Here is a 20267-nt window from a genome sequence, read left to right on the forward strand (position 1 = left end):
TTCAGTGGCAAGCCAGGTGTGTGTCAAGTGGGCAACCAATATTAGAAGGGCTACAATGGATAGTGAATGGCCTGACCGGTACCAAAATGAAGGGCCAGTCCAGTGTCCCTGCGTGCTAGAGAACAGTCACCAAGAATATGGGTATATTGAGTTGCTGCAGGCCTATGAAGAAGCCACCAGGAAGCAGCTAAAGGACAATACAGTGATGTTCTCAGAGAATGGAAAACCCATGAGTTTTGTGTTGGAGTTTCACCCAGAACCTTTAAAAGAGATGCAAGGTTTGATGGTTCAGTTCAAAAGGGGGTTTCGAGCAAAGGCTCAGCTGCTGGAGTATAAGCAAGCATGAGGAGTGGCTGAGAGGGACAAGTAAAAAGAGGAAGGAAAGACAATTGCAAGAAGTACAGATTGCTAGACCAGAGTTTGCGCTGTCTCAAGAGCACTCTGAGTTGGAACCCTGAGAGCAGATGATGATGCTGAGACTGGAAGTATCAGGTCAGGCAGAGCGCAACCTGACTGATACTGAGAAGGATGGTTAATCCGACACCCCAGAGATGAGGGCGACAGTTAAGACTTGTGGAGCGAAAGTAATTCCCTAAGGAGCAGGAAGAGGTTGCCAGTACGTTGATCCTACAAATGAGTCACAGGAATGATGACTTGGAAATGCAGAATTGGTTGACAGACGTTGACCTTCAGCTGTGGAACTGGATGAATTCAATTAGGAAGGTCCATCGTACAGAGTAGCTTTGAGAAAGGAAAGAAGGGTGTTCAAGGAGGCCATGGAGAATGAAGAGGCCGGTATACTGGAAGATGGTGTGTTCTAGAGGTGATGGGACGTGGCAAGCATTGGAGAGAATGGTTATGGTGCATCCTATGGATGTTCTGGAGATGAGGACTTCGATGCTCTGTGGCCGTTGGTGTGTTGGGGCCCAATGCCTGCTGTGTTTACCTTGCCCTGTTCAAATGGGGATCCTAGAAGCAGGGTGTGTCCAGGATGGTAGGCTGGTTACAGCCCAGTGGCGGTCACGGTGATTCCTAGTGGTTGTGGGGGGTCCTCTGTGCACTATGGAATGGATAACCACAGTCCTTTGGGGGAGGGGGGGGAGAGTGCCCCTGCTTGTGACAGGCGTTCAACCTATGAGGGTTGAGCTTGGATGGTATAGTGAAGAGTGCTCCTTCACGGATGGTGTAGTTTAGCCACCATGCAGCAGGTGGCATTAACCTGCAGAGGCCCTGAGGATTTGAAGGGTGTGGCAAGCAGGCCTGCAATACCTGGGAAAAGCCTGGAGTAGAAGAGTGGCCTTAGCAAGGAGTGCTACCCAGTAAGTGATGGAGCAGAAGTGGATTAGAAGTAGGACAAGTTTGTCTTACAACCCGGTAGGAAGTCAGGGCCAAGTGGTGCCCAGTGTGGACATTCAAACTGGAATGGTGGGAATTCCATGGGTTGCCTGGTGGACGGGTGACCTATAGGAGCGAGAGAGCTTGTGCCAATAAGAAGAGACTTTATATGTTTATTTATCTTCAACCTGTAGAGAGAACAGACCACAAAAATTCTCTTCATGTAAATAAATATTTTCCTTTCACCTCTGTGTGGCTGTGTTTGCTGAGGGCCCAGGCCTGTCCGTGGAGTCACGTGACCACAATATTATATACAGGTACTTTCTCTGTCCCTAGTGGGCTCACAATCTTGAAGTTTTGTACCTGAGGCAGTGGAGGGCTAGGTGGACTTGCAAAGGTCACAAGGAACTGCGGTGGAAATCAAACTCGGTTCCCCCAATTCTCAACCCACTCCACTGCCAGTAACCCACAGCCATCAGTGGAAGGGTTACCAACTGTGGGGATCATTACCCTGCCACTGAAAGCCCACTCCAGCACCATAAGCACTGCAGTCCCAACTTTACCCATGCAAATTCATTCGGGGATTACCCAGACTCACTGTGCCCTGTGATTTTGGAGGGAACAGTCAACTCTTCCAATGCACAGGAGCAGCCAGAGGGTTAAATCTGCCACTGACTGCCATTTACAAAAAAAAAAAAAAAAAAACCAGGTTAAACCTTCTTCTGTGGCACAAAAGGTGCCGATACACAACAGAAAGGTTTATTTATAATTGTGAATTACATGAATTAAGCTTTTGTCAGTTTAAACAGCCCACTCATCACACCTTGACTTGCAGGTGTTTAAGTTTTGCTTTTACAAAGACACAGAACATTTCTTTTTTGTTACTGATGTGGGTTTAAAAGTATATTTCCAACCACAGGAACAACTGAAAGTTCATACAGGAATCACAGAAGGGACACGGGGCAGAAATCAGAAGAAAAATACGTGTCCCCAAGAGCTTTGTGATCAAAGAGCAGAATGAAGATGCCACGGACACCGGTGAGCAGAGCCGGGCTTTACCCTGCTCTAATGCCGGGAAGCAGCTGCATAGGTTAGAGCTTCTTTCAGCCGCTGATTTGCCACGAAAGCTGCATTTAGTGTCTCGTATATAGAAACTGCATTTCTGTTCACCAACTGTCAGCGCAGGGATGGTCCTACACGTAGCAATAACTGCAACTCTAAACACTCATAAAACAAACAAACAAACAAAGAAAAAAAAACCAACCCAACAGTATATTTGGTCTGGAATGTGTTCAAAGTAAAAAAGGCAAACTTGGGAAATTCGGTGCGTATTTCGAGATCTGACAGGTTAGTGCAAGCAGCACCCTGTCAGTGCAAGCCTATGGAATCTCTAGTTAGTACACGATAAGAAATTTTTCAATATGATACATCTTTAATCACATTCCATTTCATGCAAAACATAAACCCTACAGATGCAACTGCTAAGTTCTAATTATAGGGCTAAGCAAAGGCGAGTCTGGGTTTCAGGGGTTGCCTGGAACGTGAAGGCAGAAACCGTGGTCCATGGTTCTAATGCAGCAACCACGTGCCAGTTGCTTCTCTACTGGAGCCGATACCGGTGGCGTTTTGGATGTTCATCTGTTTCCTCGGCGCTTCGCTCCGATAGCAGTACTCTGGTTCACTTTACATCAAGTGAGGAGCATCTGGCTGTTGCTTCAGTCTCCACATCGTGTTGTGCTCTTTAGAGTGTTTACCTGTGACCCCTGAAGCAGGTGGCTGTGACCACTGAAACACTGCCTCGTGTCGGGTCATTTTCCTGGTGCTTCAATAGAGAATTCCTTACTAATTACTCCCGGCTTGGAAGTCACTTTGTCATGCTCTACTCCTTTGGCATACCAGCTGCTTCTGTGCCATGATTTGGGATTTAGAATGGCTGCTCACAATCATGTGTTGCTTTTTTTTTTTGGGGGGGGGGGGGGGGGGGGGACTGTGTAGCACTGTGGGACCGAGGATTGAAAATAGCCAGATTCTGTCACTATGCCTGTTTATGGTACTTCTGGGCCAGGGGCATAGCCAGACAACAGATTTTGGGTGGTCTTAGGCAAGAAGTGGGTGGGCACCAAGTGTTCTTCTCCCCTCCACCACCACCACCAAAAAAATGTCTCAGCACGCTTCTTTCCACCTTGACAGTTTGCAGCAGGCATGCGCTGAAAACTGAGAATGCGCAGGTGCCAGTATCATGGAGAGTAGTGTTTTCGTTACCATCAGGGGGAAGTGTTCAGCTGGTGGACCTTGGGATCTACCACTAAACATGTGCCACTGTTGGGTGGGCCTGAGCTCTAAGTGGGTGGGCCGTTGCCCACCCAGGCCCACCTGTGGCTAGGCCACTGTTCTGGGCAGCACTTTGGTTTACCGGGAAAGGTCAGCCTGGTAAAACACCTATCACAGGCCCTTGTAAAAGCAGCTTGACTGCAACAGCCCCTCCAGCGTAAAGGGCAGGGCTCCAACCGCTACTGGAATTCAGGAAAGGAGATGACGCCGTGCGGAAGTGAAGGTAACGCAGGACATTAGGCGGGATCGGAAAGGGACAGATTTGGAGGGATCTGCGAATTTTATGTGCTGTCCGATTCTATGTTGGAATGGGAAGTTTTCACATTTTTCTCCCGAGCGTTTTCACAGCATCAAGGTTGATGTTTGCAGGTTATTACAGTACTAGGGATGTACCCAAGGCCACCCTACAACACTGCAATCTTCTATTTACCAGCTGCTGAAGTGTTCACGCAGACCTTCTGCAGTAAGTGGCCGGGGGAGGGGGGGGACACTGGGGCTCATCCTGCTTTCACTTTCAACACTTTTTCAGGATTTATCCAACGATGCCGCAGTTTTCATATGGTCTTTCACCAGGCATGTGGTGTGACTTACAGGGAGGGTTTGGAGGTGCCTTTAATTAGGGTTACCATATGTCCGGATTTACCCGGACATGTCCTCTTTTTGAGGACATGTCCGGGCAACTAGGCGGGTTTTGCCAATCTGCCCGTTTGTCCAGAAATTTGGACAAACGGGCAGATTGCTAACCTCCCCTCCCCTTAGCTACTACTGCCCTGGTGGTCTAGTGACCTTTTCAGACCAGGAAAGAGCCCCCTGACAGGGGCGGGGCGGGCGTGAAAGGGGACGGGGTGTGTGGTGGGGCAGGGCTTGTGTCCTCCTTTTTGGGGGACAAAATATGGTAACTCTACCTTTAATGCATGCTAGAATAGCTCATTTGGCATGGGGAAATGCGACATGTTGCATTCTGTGTCTGGTGGAGCTCTTTCATGAACAGAAGCTCAGATGGGGTTGATATATATATCCAGATATCACTTCAGCATAGCTACAAACTGTAAGGGAATGCTTTGCACTACTGAAGATGGGGCCTGAGTGAGCTTGAAAGCAACATCTTAAGTTGTTGGGTCATTTAAAACTGCAAATGAGCAACAATGATTGATAAATGTGTTCAGAGGGTGGAAGGAGCTGAAAGGAGAGGTTAACGCCCACATGCAATCTAAGCCTGGACGGCCACTTCTTCCCTTCCCACCTTCCTCAGTTTGGCATTTGGCAGAGGCAACCTTGGTACAATGGCTTATTGCAGGGGGTCAGACTGGGGCAAAGGAATACCGAGGAGCATCTGATGAGTTTACAAACTGGGAGAGAAAACCTGGAGAAAAGGGGGTGGGGGGGAACAGAAGTATTTTAATAGAAAGGTCACTTGTATATTTCTGAAAGAAAGGAAAAACCCAAAGGCACCAACTTCGTACTCTGACTGAGGGACCCCAGTCCACACATTAAAATGAAAGCACACCTCTATCGCCTATTGCACGCATTGAAGAGAAAACACGGAAGCAGCCAGGCTCCTTCTGACCCCACATGTGTGCTTAATGGAGTAGAAGTCATTATTACACAATGCTTTAGTAGAAAGTATGTGTTTTCTTCTACTGTTTGCCCTGTATACGGGTTTTCACGTTTGTAAAGTGAGTGGTCCGAGGCCCAGGAAATATACGCAGATGATACAAAATGCCATACGTACGTTAGCCCTAAAAGAACTCATCCACGCTGTAAGAAATCCAATCGAAAGCATAAACAGGGCGTCGAGGCTAAGAGGGCACCTACTTTTCAGGAGAAAATACCAGGGGCGTAGCCAGACCTCGCGGTGGGAGGGGGCCAGAGCCCAAGGTGGGGGGCACATTTTAGTCTGCCGCCCCGCTGCTCCCCCGAAAAAGCAAATACCTTTGCTGGCGGGGTCCCTAACCCCCGGCAGCTGAAGCCTTCAGCGCCGGTCTCTGGCGCAGCCGTGTTCGTTGCCCTGCTCTTTCTTTTTGCTGACGTCCCGTGCATGCTCAGTTTCACTTAAAGGAATGTGCAGGACGTCAGAAGGAAGAAAGAGCACAGGGCAGGGAATGCGGCGAGCCGGAGACCGGCGCTGAAGAAGGCGAAAATTTCTGGTGGGGGTTGGGGACCCCCGCCAGCAAAACCTAGGGCCCCACCTAGCTACGCCACTGGAAAATACTGGTGTAAGTGGCAGACACAGGCATTCACAGATATAAATGTCCACACCAATACTGCTAGGTAGGAGCATAAGTTATATTTGATAATCGATGCATGCCCGCTGGCAGAGTACGCACCATCGTGTCATGGCGTTTGTACATGTTTCCACAGCTACTAGGATGTAGATGTGGGCAAGCACTTTACCACTCATTAATGACCCTCAAAATGTTTAATCAAACACCGTAATCTGGGGCCATCATAGAACAGGCAAATCCAGACTCTTAGGTTTGGCAATCAACATTCAGTAGCAGCCAGGCCTTTTTGAGGAGTAAGAATTAGGACAGCCCACCCCCAGTACTGGGGGGGGGGGGGGGGGGGGGGAGGGGGGTCTATACCATGATGTAGCCGCATGCCTAGTGCTATCAGTTATGATCACCATGAGGGCAAAGCCATGCACATCATTGTTCTGGGGCCCCACCATGGCTGATTTGTCCTGAGCCCCTGCGCTCCGCTATGGTCAGCCTTAAGAACAGTAACCCTGCTCTGGTGACATTTTTCTCCTGTCTCCTTAGTTCAAACTAAACCAGGTGTTTATGGATTGAAGAAAACCAGAAAATTGGGAGAACTATATTTGGCATTGTTTTATGTAAGAAGACTTACGAATTAGGTAAAATGTTTAGGGACATCCCTTAAGCCTCTCTTTGTTATTACATCAAGACCAAATCGCCTGAACTGGAAGGTTTTGCCTTGCATTTTTTCAACCGCATCTGTTTGAATACTTTCCTAGTAAACAGCAGCTATTGTAAACCATTGTCATTTCCTTTTGATAAAATCCTACCAAGAGGCACGAAGCCAAACTCTAGGGAAATCCTGAAAAACCACCCAGAAGCCGGTGCCAGCTACAGGAAAAGCAAATGCCATGCCAAGAACGGCTGGCATGTGCTGCTGAGGACTGCAAAGAGGAAAGCCAAGCGCCGAGACATCGTAGAATCTGAAGACAGGTCAGGGACCAACCTGACCATATAAAATCTGGTGCAACTCTCCTGTTTGCGACTGCATTCTCATTTTAGATTTTGAGAAGTGAAAGTAGGTTTCTAACATAGCAGGAAAAGAGTGAACCTCCCACTGCTTCTCTGTCATTAAGTTAATTAACTGAGACAAAGTGAACAATGAAAGATTTTTGCAAGAACAGCAATGGGGTTACTTTGGGTTTCATAAAACTGGAAATGCAAATTTATGCTATCATGAGCGTGTGTGTGTGTGTGCATTTTCCATGATATATTCTCACGTTATGGTACAGTGATAACATCTGGCAATACCGCTCTACAATATCCATAAGAGGAAAGACGTGACGTTCAGTATGAAAACGTATTTTCTGATTTTATGCACGATCGATGCACAGAAGGATTTTTGTTTTAAAAAAAGATTTATAATACAATATAAAAATAAGGCTTCTGTTTAGCAACTTAATTCAAACGATTCTTGGCTTGTATCTACCACTACTGTAGTTGGAACAGATGGATTTTGGTATGTATTCTAATAATAAACATTTATGTTTGACTCAACAGTATTCTCCTACTCCTTTGGGCTTCCAGCCCATTTGGAACTGGCATTAATTGGGCTACAGTGCCAGGAGCCTTCCTTAATAACTAGCCAGGATTTTCCCCCTTATGTTGGAGTTCTTCAGCTAGTATTCAGAACCGTGGCAAGCATGCACCTGTTTTCTGCCAGTAGGTGTCAGCGTTGAGCAATGGCTGAGGATCCCTGGTCCATCCAATCCCCACCCCCCACCCCCCCAAAGGAGCTCCACTGCATTATCCCCTATCCCTGGCTGGTCTGTGGAGCAGAAATCTGAGTGAACCAGACAGCAGAACAGCCACTGAGTGTAGTCTGATAAAAATTGACCAGTTGATAATCAGCTCGCAGTGGGCAGCGTTGTTGTAAACACTGACTGCCGTGGGCAGAATTAGCCCAAGATATCTAATGCCAAGTCATGTCCAGACACTGGCATTGAATATCCAGAGGTAATTCTTTAAGCGTGAGCTGCTGGGTCTTATTTTGCTGAGTTCCACATAACACACTTATGTGGTTCCAGGCTGAATAATGGCTGGGACCTGTATACCAATCCCCTTTTGATCCCCCCCCCATCCTCCTCCAGAATTTCAGAATACCTCTTCTCTCAAGATCCCCCCCCCCTCCCACTCACCCCCAAAGAAAATTTAAGCCAGCCCGAGCCACCCCATCCCTCCTGGGCCTACTTCTTTTGTGGATCCCTAGTGCTCGAGGGGGGAAACGGGCAGAAGTGATGCCCTCTTCCTCCTTCCCAGTATGGCCTGTTCTTCAAAATGGCTGCCATGATGTCTAGCAGCAGCCTTGCGGTACTTCAAGTATCACGAGTACTCCAGGGACCCTGGTACTTGATCTATCACAAGGCTGCTGCTAGAGGTCATGGCAGCCATTTTGAAGAGCAGGCTATGCTGGGCATAAGCAAATGGGCATTGCTCCTGCCTGTTTCCCCCTAGACCACCAGAAGCATGCTTAGATTTTCTTCAAGGGTGGGTAGAAGGGGGTATATTAAGGGGAGGGGGATTCTGAAGTGAGGGATCAGAAGGGGGCTGCCGGTTCACACCAGTGTCCGGTTAACTTCGCCACCTGATTTCTGTCCTAACTTTACACGGTTACCTAGCTGAATATTGCTGCTAACCGGCTCCACACAGACCCCCATCCCGCCTCTAATCTCGCCGGTTAGGGGATGGCCAGTTAGCGGGGATATCCAGTGGCACTGTCCCGTAAAGGGCCACTGAAGATCCTTGCTTAGCCCTGACCAAGAAAAGTTTGTGACTGCTGTCAAACTCTCTTGCTGAACAATCTCGCCAGAGAGAATCTTCTGAGACGTTGTGACCTGGAATCCTGCTGCTGGACTTCTGAATCCTTGAAACCCAATCCGGCTTATTATCCAGTAACATGGAAAATCTGGACAATCCTGGGAAGCTTGCCAGGTGCCCTTGGCCTGGATTGGCCGCTGTCGTGGACAGGATACTGGGCTCGATGGACCCTTGGTCTTTTCCCAGTATGGCATTACTTATGTACATTGCAAAGGCCTCCCTTCCATCCTGGGGTGTATCACTGATGCCAGCATGTCCCATGCCACTCTAGTGCACAGGGGACATGAAGACATCAATGACTGCTCTGATGTGGATCTTACAAAAAGGAAGGAACCAGAAGCTAGTTACAGGTAACTGCATCCTGCCATTCACTGCATGAGTAAATACCAATGCAAGACACCTCGAGTAATGTCATTAACAGTTACTAGGACAGAGGGCCTGTGTGCTGGGTTCAGCCAGCTCCTGGGGCACTAGGCATGCCCTGCATTATGGGACGTTAGGTGCACTTGTATCATGGCTCTTTATGGGGTTTCAGATCCAAAGCTTATTGACCCTCTTTAATGCACACAACCAAGTTAACTCCTTTGGTTTAATTAATCTGCTCTAACCTGCAGAAAGAAAAGTGGAGCGTAGAGGGGGTGGGGGAGGGGCACTGCTGACTCTGCACATCTTTGTGATCTTATGTATTTAAAAAAAAACAAACAAACCCTAAGACTGCGAAACATTTGCTTAAATGTTTTCTTAATAAAAATAGCTAATGACAAACTTAACCTTTTGAGAAAAGAAAAAGGAGAGATCTCCCAGAGAGAAAAAAACATTAATATTTAAATAATCCAGTTTAGACCTTAATTACTAAAAATATACCGTACGTACCGTACCCATGCTGAAAACAGAATAACTCATTTAGAAGAAAACAAGTGAAATGACTGTCCCACAGTTAAAGATCGTTAGACTCTTACACACAGCACCAGATACTGTTAAATCCGTTTACTCGGTGACACTGAAGTCTTTGCAGTTACCATAAATGAAACGGGTTTTTTTCCCCCTCAACTGCGGTATAAAATATGGCCATAAAAAAATCTTTTCTCTTCGCGTCGGTCCTTGGGTGCACGACTCAGGTGAAACGCCATATGCCACCTCCTTGCCTGGTCACTTGCCCCCCGTCTGTACCGTGGCCACTGTGGCTGGCCTCGGTCTCTGTTCTGTTCCCACTGAAGAGATGCCTGAGGAAGAGGAAGAAACGGCAGACAGAAAACTACAGGGAGTGGACGGGGACAAACCTAGGGAAAAAGCACAATAGAAGTAAAAGTTACTCAGTGCAATATAACCACAGGATACCTATCTTCAGCAGGACCAAAAAAGTGAATGAAACCTTCCCTGGCAGACAGTGAATCAGCAAAATAAAATTCATAGAGGCTATAGAAGAGGGGGTGGGATCAGCAAGAAGATCCCTCCTTACAAAAATTCACACAAAACCAAAATTAGGGCTGCATTTTTATTACAATTTTTAATCGCAATTAATTGCACGATTCAAAATGTTTTAATTGTGATTAATCGCACAATTAAAGGTATTTTATTTTATCTCCTTGTGATTCTAGGCAAGTCACTTAACCCTTCATTGCCTCAGATACAAAATAAGTACTTGCATATGATATGTAAACCACTTTGATTGTAACCACAGAAAGGCGGTATATCAAGTCCCATCCCTCTTACCTTCAAGGACTAATAATCCCCCTCCCTTCTACTCCTAAATCCAACAACATCTCTCCCTTTCTCTTCTTTTCTTCCCTCTCTTCTTTTCCCAGATCCATTATCCCTCCATCTCTCTCCCTCATTGTCCAGCATCTCCTCCTCTATCCTCTCCATCCCCATGAGCAGTGACATAAACCAAGCTCTTCTCATGGTCTGCTAGAGCTCACTACCTTGGCCATAGCTTCCACCGGTGGCCCCTCCAGTTCTGCTCGTGAGTCTGCAGCTGACTCCTCTCACCTCACTCGGGGTTCAGCATCTACCCCCTTCTCAATCCCCTCGCTTGGTCTTCCTTGAAGGTGGTCTTCTGTTGGTCTCCTGCAGTGGCTGTGTTGCATATATGCTGCCTGCTCCAAAGTTTTTCCTTTGGCCCAACCCACCACCTTTGACATCACTTCCTCTTTATGCATGGGCAGGACAGGTCAGAGGGAAAGCCAGACCAGGCCACTGCTGGAGACAAAGAGAAGACCACCTTTAAGGAAGATCAGTGTATGTGTGGGTGGGGGTTGGGTGGGCGAATGCTGGATCATACCAAGGACGTGGGTTGGGAATGGAAGAGAGGAGAAGAGAGATTTGGAGGAGACTCGCAACGTGATTAATTTTTAAAACCACGATTAATAATGCATTAATATCAGCGTTAACTGCGCTTAACTTGCAGCCCTAATAAAAATATCATTTAAATTTCAAATACAATGTACAGAACATAGAGAGGCAGAACAGTGCATTGTCACGTTAATTCTTTCACATCAAATCTGATTACAAAGGGACTGATATTCAAAGAAAGTCAATGGCTAATCAGCAGCCTCAGTTTTAGGTGAATAAAGTTTGGTGAATGTTCAACCATATTTGGTTGCCTCTATTTTGGGCTGAAAGTTTAGCCAGCCTTAGAGGCTCAGAGGATAGTGCATTCTTTAAAAAAGAAAGAAACAAAAAATACCCAACAGAGTGCAGACAAAACTTGACTCTGCCATTTCTCTTGACCCTTCACACCAAGCCCTCATGTGGAAGAAACTTTGATTTAGGACAATATCCCAACACAGACACACAGAGTATAGTTCTACTGGTTGAGAATGGGTAGGCCCATCTTCTTCGCTGGTATAGTTGGAGTTTAGGAAATGGGGGGGGGGGGGGGGGGGGGATGGGACTTTTGGGTTATCCTTCAATGGATCGCAGAGATGGTGCCCCATATTATAAATGTAGCAAGATCTTCATTTGTTTAGCTTAGAATTATTTCTAATTTTTGTATTTGGCCACTACTAATCTTGCTACAGTCATCCATGCCCTGGTTATGGGGTGTTTGCTTACTGTAATTCACTTTTTATGGGGTTAACAAAGCAACATGTAGGTAACAATAACAGGACTCTACTTGGCCTTGACTGGTTTGATCATGCTCAGTTGGTGCTCCGTCAACTCCACAGGTTGCCTGTAGAATCCCAGCCTACGTTTAAAGGTGGAATACTGATATTTAAAGTTCTGGAAGTCCAAATTATTTACGGGTTAAATTTCTACCATATATTTCTAGTAGATCTGGCACTTCCTTCTGTGAGGTCCATAAAGTATGCCGAGATGTGTGCCACAGTCACAGGTCTATCAGGGCAAATGATAAAACCGTTGTTAACATCGGCATTTTCTCATCCTGTACTCACAATCTTTTCGAGTTGTTCCATCTGGAAGTGGGCTGCTGGGACTTAGGCTGCCAGATACACTGCTGCTATCCTGACTGCTGCCGAGATGCAATTTTCTCATATGCCTGACAACCGCAGTGGCGTTAAATGCTTGCTGTGAAAAAATAAATTCCACATTATTTACCTAAGGTTAATCGTTCCAAACTGTCATAGAATAGACTGTTCCACAACTGATCGCTTTACATATTGATCCTTTCCTGAAGAGGAGAAAGGTCTGATCTTATTTTTCTTAATTCAATAACAAGTTCACCTCTTTAAAAATTCTAGTGTAAATATGATAAGACCAACTGCTTTTAACATAGTAACATAGTAGATGACAGCAGAAAAAGACCTGCATGGTCCATCCAGTCTGCCCAACAAGATAAACTCATATGTGTATACCTTACCTTGATTTGTACCTGCCTTTTTCAGGGCACAGACCATACAAGTCTGCCCAGCAGTATTTCCCGCCTCCCAACCACCAGTCCCGCCTCCGGCTCTGGCACAGACCGTATAAGTCTGCCCTCCACCATCCTCGCCTCCCAACTACCAACCTCTCTTCCCCCACCTGCTCCGCCACCCAATTTCGGCTAAGCTTCTGAGGATCCATTCCTACTGCACAGGATTCCTTTATGCACATCCCACGCATGTTTGAATTCCGTTACCGTTTTCATCTCCACTAGACTTCCTGTAGTAGTAAAGAGTTTTAGTCACCATATTTGGCCGAATGGATTATCCAAAGACAGGGTTGCAGAGCAGCTTTTCAGACCAAATCTTAAACTTTATTGGGTCTTCCGTGGTCTCAAAAGCTCCTGTAAACTGCCATTTTGGATAATCCATGCACTAGTCTAATACAAGGTATTACAGCTGGCAAATAACATACTGAACTTCATATAACTTTAATTCAACGTTTTCTTCCTGATTATATGACAGGCTAGAATATGCCGAGCACAAGACAACTGACAAACTGCAGAAAAAGCTCAGAGGAGCAGAGCGAGAAGACAACTGTCCCAGGAGCTTTGCACTGACATTTTGTTAAGGCATATTTGTGAAGAGAAACATGATCACATCCTTAGCCCTTCAATAATAAAGTACTTCAAAAGGTCTGTTTGTTTTAAGGTGTATAGGGCAGAAATTCTAGGAATATCTTACTAGACTAAATGTGATTATACTTGTAAGTGCTTAAGTAAACATACTATATGAACAAATCCATAAACACCCCAGATTATACCCTCCCTACCTCAGACAGCCTGAAAATTCTCGGCGTTACAATCGACCATAACCTCACACTAGAGAACCAAGTGAAATCTACAACAAAGAAAATGTTCCACTCAATGTGGAAACTCAAACGCGTGAAACCATTCTTCCCGAGGGAAACATTTCGCAACTTGATACAATCAATGGTACTAAGCCATGTAGACTACTGCAATGGAATTTATGCGGGATGCAAAGAACAAATTATAAAGAAACTTCAGACCGCTCAAAACACGGCAGCCAGGCTTATATTTGGAAAAACGAGATTCGAAAGCGCCAAACCCCTCTGAGAAAAACTGCACTGGCTCCCAATCAAAGAATGTATTGCTTTCAAAATCTGCACCCTGGTTCATAAAATTATCTACGGCGAAGCCCTGGGATACACAACAGACCTCATAGACCTACCAACCAGAAACACAACAGGATCAACACGAACATACCTAAATCTCCACTACCCAAGCTGCAAAGGACTCAAATAAAAATCAATCTATGCATCCAGCTTTTCCTACATAAGCATACGACTATGGAATGCATTACCAAAAGCCGTGAAAACAACTTATGATCACCTAAACTTCCGGAAATCATTAAAAACTAACCTGTTCAAAAAGGCTTACCCTACCGACCCAACTTAAATGCCTGAACCCTGCAACACAACGAAACCAAAGCTCGTAATGGACATATAATAACTCTTCCTCTCTACGATTCCCTAATGTGCTTGTACAAACAAACCTTATTCTACCACATTACTGTATTTGTTCATACGGGAATTGGCGAACGCCTTTACGGTACTATGTAAGCCACACCGAGCCTGCAAATAGGTGGGAAAATGTGGGATACAAATGTAACAAATAAATAAATAAATAAATACTAATGTTTAGATGGAAGGAGGAGCGGGGTACGGGGGGGGAGGTGTTAGGGAGGGAAGGATTGGGGTAGGGGATAAATAAGGGGAGAAAATAGGGGTGGGGAAGGTTGTGGTACAAATTCATGATTGAATGTAAAATTCTCAGAGGTTATGATCAGAGAGTGTTGGGCTCCTCTGTTGACGTTGACACGGATTCACTTTTTGTATGTTTTAATAAACTTCATAAATTGAAAAAAAAATATTAATGTTTATCCACTCCTACCCTAACTGAGATAATATTTAATCACCTCCCTGACCTCATGTGCAACTTTCTTTAAATTAGTCGCCTTACTTTCTAACTCCTCTTACTCTCTTACCTATCTATATGTTCCATCTTTGCTTATACCCTACACTGTCTACTAAAATGTTCTATTATGTATTGTGTTGACATTGTAAGTAGTCTACTATGCCATACATTTGAATATTTTTACTGCTCTAATTGCCTATTGCTCATGTTTGATCTGTTCTTACTGTACACCGCCTTGAGTGAATTCCTTCAAAAAGGCGGTAAATAAATCCTAATAATCAATAATAAATTGCATTCCACTGTCAGTTTCACGTTTTCAAACGATTGTGTCAGATATTTCAGGTCGTGCCCCTGTGAGATTATTCTGGCAAAAAGCGCAGCATGAATCTCTCAGGAGATCAAAGTACAAGTGAAATCAAACAACGGAATGCATAATTCACGTTATAATATACAGAAGAAATGCTGCTTACCCTCCACTTGCTTTTTGCAAAGTTCTTCCGGATCTGAGCGCTGACTGACTCATGAATATTTTTGCATAGTGCTGTATCACCAGCAATCCTGAAACGGGGGGGAAAAAAGACATTTCAGGCCATTTTCAAGTGCATTCTAGTTTTGTTAATTTTGCATGTTGTGGATTGTTGATTTGGCAGAGCAGCGAGAGATTTTTTATCAAGCATTAATTTTGTCTCTTTGAATTTGTCAGCCATGGTTTTTCTTTGAAGAATCTATTCCATGCCTGTCTGTTTTTAGAAAACACCACTTTATTTAAAACTTATTGTAGAAGCATTTAGTCACTACAAAATACAGTGTTCAACATTAGAAGACAGTGGTTGGGGCTGAAGGCTGAAAGGACTGGTCACAGAAGCCTTCACACCTCTAAGCCACCAGCTCAAAACCCAGCTCAGCTGGCCTATGGAGACAGGACTGTAGTAAAAGCCCAGGGCGTAGCCAGACACCCAATTTTGGGTGGGCCTGGGCCCAAGATGGGTGGGCAGAAGAATCCCGCCCCATCCCACAGGTGATTTGGCCTCTCCTTCTCTCACCTGCATGCTATATGGTCTCTCAAAACATCCCCCCTCTCCCGCATATCTTTTAAATAGCAGATTTTCACCGGCAGTGAGCAGCAACTAATACACTTCCACTGACACAACTTCCTGTTTCCGCATAGGCGGGAATACGTCAGAGGGAAGGCTGTGGGGCTGGTGTGAGTAGTACGTATCAGCTGCTGCTCGCTGCAGGCGAAGATCTGCTATTTACAAGGTATGCAGGAGGGGCAGTTGTTGGGAGTTTTCAACTGGTGGGACTTGGGAATCCCTGCCAGCCACATCATAGGTCTGGGCCCACCCTTGGCTACGCCACTGGTAAAAGCTTTCACATGATGGTTCCTGTCAGAGGAATCTGTGAATTCTGCTATACACCTTGTCATTTTCCTGAGAAGGAAAGAGAGACATAAGCTTACCATAGCCAGACAATAGAAAGCAGTAAATGTGTTGTAAATGACTGTAAATTGTTAACATTTTGATAGCCCACATTATCTCATAAATTTTAAGCAGATAACAAAATTTACATACATAATAAGAAGTGTCATAAAAAGTAAAAACTATCAAAACAGACATAATAAATATATTCGTTTAAGTACCAACTAATCACATTGACACATCTGTCAAACACTTATCTGATACAGTTCACTGGACGTCACTCAAATTATAGTATCAATTCATACTCGATAACTCGTTAGTTAATTTTGTTGTGCGTGCATCATGGATCCGTGCGGATAATTCAGTGCCATATATAGACTCTGGGGTAAGCGGCTGACCTGCGCAGTAAAAGCAGAGCAGATGCCGGGCATGTTCCCTGCACCCAGATTTTGCACCTAAACATCCTGTACTTCAGTCAAACGGCCCCTCTGACTGCTTCCTTTCATGTTATATTTATTGCAGTTTATAAAATACACGAGAGTATTATGTAGAAAACAAAGAACAAATATCAGATCCAGTCGACCATGTTGTAAAACAACCCTCAAGGCACAGATCATAATAATTACAAAAAAAACCAACAATAACCATTTCTACATAAGATGCACCAAGCTCGTTCAGATCAATGGCCCATCAAAGCCAGGTTTTAGCAGTCTGCTGAATATGTGCAGAGAAGGAGAGTCGAAGATGACCCCAAGGTTACGAGCTGATGAGACAGGAAGGATGAGAGTGTTATCCACAGAAATAGAGAATGGGGGAGGAGGAGAGGTTGGTTTAGGGGGAAAGATAAGAAGCTCAGTCTTAGCATGGCTAGGTTTTCAGCAGGTTTTAACACATTTATTTATGTCATTTATATCCCATATTATCCCAATAGATCAGGTTCGATGTGGCTAACAACTTATTGTAATTAACAGTAGAAAAATGATGGGGGAATTTTTTTTTATTTTTGTTACATTTGTACCCTGCACTTTCCCACTCATGGCAGGGCTCAATGCGGCAGGCAATGGAGGGTTAAGTGACTTGCCCAGAGTCACAAGGAGCTGCCTGTGCCGGGAATCTAACTCAGTTCCTCAGGACCAAAGTCCACCACCCTAACCACTAGGCCACTCCTCCACTGTTGCTACTATTTGAGATTCTACATGGAATGTTGCTATTCCACTAGAAGTCGGCCCTTGCAGATCACCAATGTGGCCGCGCAGGCTTCTACATGGAATGTTGCTAGTGGAATAGCAACATTCCGTGTAGAATCTCCAATAGTAGCAACAGAATCTCAATAGTAGCAACATTCCATGTAGAATCTCCAATAGTATCTATTTTATTTTTGTTACATTTGTACCCCGCGCTTTCCCACTCATGGTAGGCTCAATGCGGCAGGCAATGGAAGGTTAAGTGACTTGCCCAGAGTCACAAAGAGCTGCCTGTGCCGGGAATCGAACTCAGTTCCTCAGGACCAAAGTCCACCACCCTAACCACTAGGAATGATATGGCAGAAAGACTCAAGCTCTCTCTCCAGCTACTGAACTTTTATTTAGGGAGGTCCTGCCTTTTTCTCTTGCATATAGTTCTTAAATGGGGGGGGGGGGGGCAGATGGTCTACAGGTTCTGGGCTTGTAGAAGTTTACCAAACTATTATAACTTCCAGGGGTCAGACCACAGAAACCTTACCTATGAAAAGGCAGCACTGCAAATATTACACCACACCCTAGAATCACAATACACCACCTTCTGTGAAAACAGAACAAACCGGACAGCTAAAAGATCAAAACTACTTACTAATGTTAATTCATAGTCCATTAAGGGTCAGGCTAGTATTTCTAACAGAATTATGCGGAACAAACCCCAAGAAACCAGACTGTGAGCAGTGCAACGATGAAGAAAATTTATTTCCTCCTGTACTGAGCAAAATACTAAACTACAAGAAATACACATTAGCAAAGCTGGCATATTACAACAAAACTCAAAATAAGAAATGTTTTAAAGTACTTTTGCTGCAGCCAATCATTTCCGTTTTCTATGTTGTTCTTGGTCTCTTTTTGTCCAAGTAATTTATTTAGTTATTCATTCTTATGTCCCACAATAAAACAAAGACAATTTTGGTTCGTTGTTGCTTTCATTCAACAGTCTGTTCCTAAGTCCTTTTCCATTTTCTGTTTCGTCTTTCACCTTATTTTCTTCCCTTCCAGCTCTATATCTGTCTCTGCCAAAGATTTTTCCCTTTCATCTTTTTTCCTCCATTTATCTTTTCTGTGCCTTCCCCCTTCTCTCACCCTTAAGACTTCCATCGCCTTTTTTCAGTCCCCCTCCCCCACCCAGCTACCAGCTTTCCATCTCCCACTGTCACCTCACATTCCCCCCTCTTATTTCTTTTCCAGTCTCCTATTCCTCCTTGATCATTCTCTAATCCTTCATTTCAACCTTTGTAATCACCCCATCTCCAGTTCTCATCCTTCTGCCTTCCTCTGCCTTTCATCCTTGGCTCCTCTTCTCCTCAACCTCCAGGTCTCTTAGCTCCTACAAGTCTTTGCATTAAAACTTAACTTGCAAGCGTTCGACTTGTCTTTCTACTTTTTGTCGATTATTTCTCATGTTATTTACTCCTTCCATGGTGTCCAGTCTGTTACAGACCTTCATGTCATCCACAAAAAGGCAAACTTACCCTTCCAACCCTTTGGCAATGTCACTCATGAAGATATTGAACAGAATGATCACTTGCAAATGGCCAGACGGACCCAGACCTCCATGAGTGAGAACAGGGAAATAAATATTCTTAATTACAGCTGCATAAGCAGAGGTTACCAGGTGAAATGGATGACCTGAATGGTTTTTATCTGCCAACAGAGTAGATATCACTCTGTATGCTATTATCTTTCTAGGATAACTGATGGGAAATAGACGTGTTTCTTTCTTGTTAAAATCCCTCTCTCTTCAAGACAGGATTTACTGGGCTAGCCTGGTGCCTTGATGAAGAAGGACCTGGGCTTGATTTCTGGGTTGGGTCATCTGCTCCTTAGGTCAGCTGCTAAGGTAATTGTAAAAATGACTAGACAGATTTATGGCCAGGGTTCTGGAATTTGTTCTGGTCAGGGTCTATTTCTATAATGAATGGACTTAGTTGGGAGAGAACAGACAAAGAAAATTAAGGCTCATGTTATCTTATCCCAGCTTTAGTTACATATAGTAACATAGTAAATGACGGCAGATAAAGACCTTATGGTCCATCCAGTCTGCCCAACAAGATAAACTCATTTTACATGGTATGTGATGCTTTATACCCGAGTTTGATTTGTCCTTGCCATTCTCAGGGCACAGACCGTAGAAGTCTGCCCAGCATTGTTCCTGTACTATAAGTTCTGAAGATTCTGGAATCCTAAAGAGTTATAGGATTCTGGAATCCCAATTAGTAGCAACGTTCCATGTAGAACCCCAAAAAGTAACATAGTAACATAGTAAATGATGGCAGATAAAGACCTGAACAGTCCATCCAGTCTGCCCAACAAGATAAACTCATTTTACATGGTATGTGATACTTTATACCAGAGTTTGATTTGTCCTTGTCATTCTCAGGGCACAGACCATAGAAGTCTGCCCAGCACTGTTCTTGTACTAAAAGTTCTGAAGCTAACGTCGAAGCCTTTTAAAATTTACACTCAAGCCCATCCATATCTATTGAGTCACGATCAGGGCGTAGACCGTAGAAGTCTGCCCAGCTCCCATTTTATTTCCCAATTACCGGCGTCACCACCCAATCTCCGCTAAGATTCCGTGGATCCATTCCTTCTAAACAGGATTCCTTTGTGTTTATCCCACGCATGTTTGAATTCCATTATCATTTTCATCTCCACCACCTCCCGCGGGAGGGCATTCCATGTATCTATTTATTTATTGCATTTGTATCCCACATTCCCCCATCTATTTGCAGGCTCAATATGGCTTACATAGATTTGGAAACATTGTTCATTGCAGGATATCAGACACAGTTAGTAATGCGTAACGATTAGGAAGGGAAGAAAGAAGAAGGGAGAGAGTATTTAGGATTAGCATTCATGACAAATACTGTTATATTTTATTTTATTTATTGTATTTGTACCCCACATTTTCCCACCTTTTTGCAGGCTCAATGTGGCTTACAGAGTATAGATATGATAACGCCGTTACATGATTTAAAAAACAGTCGATCACAAGCAGAGGTGAAAGAAGATTTAGATGGAAGGTGTTAGGTAAGGTCGTGTAAGA

At 44.6% G+C, this 20267-nt stretch overlaps 1 protein-coding gene across 1 annotated transcript in view; it reads right to left on the reverse strand.

Moving 5' to 3' along the window:
* Positions 1 to 9544: 9544 nt before the first annotated feature.
* The window catches only part of CAMK1D (calcium/calmodulin dependent protein kinase ID), a 310716-nt gene continuing 299993 nt past the window's right edge, over positions 9545 to 20267 (reverse strand). Inside the window, exons 9-11 of the mRNA XM_030216962.1 lie at positions 15030 to 15117; positions 12137 to 12269; positions 9545 to 10021 (exon numbers count right to left, since the gene is read on the reverse strand). Of these exons, the coding sequence (XP_030072822.1) occupies positions 9891 to 10021; positions 12137 to 12269; positions 15030 to 15117 (352 nt within the window). The 3' untranslated portion in view covers positions 9545 to 9890. The remainder of the gene's footprint in view (positions 10022 to 12136; positions 12270 to 15029; positions 15118 to 20267) is intronic.

The sequence above is a fragment of the Microcaecilia unicolor genome, chromosome 10 (assembly GCF_901765095.1).
Source record: "Microcaecilia unicolor chromosome 10, aMicUni1.1, whole genome shotgun sequence".
NCBI classification, from domain to species: Eukaryota; Metazoa; Chordata; class Amphibia; order Gymnophiona; family Siphonopidae; genus Microcaecilia; species Microcaecilia unicolor.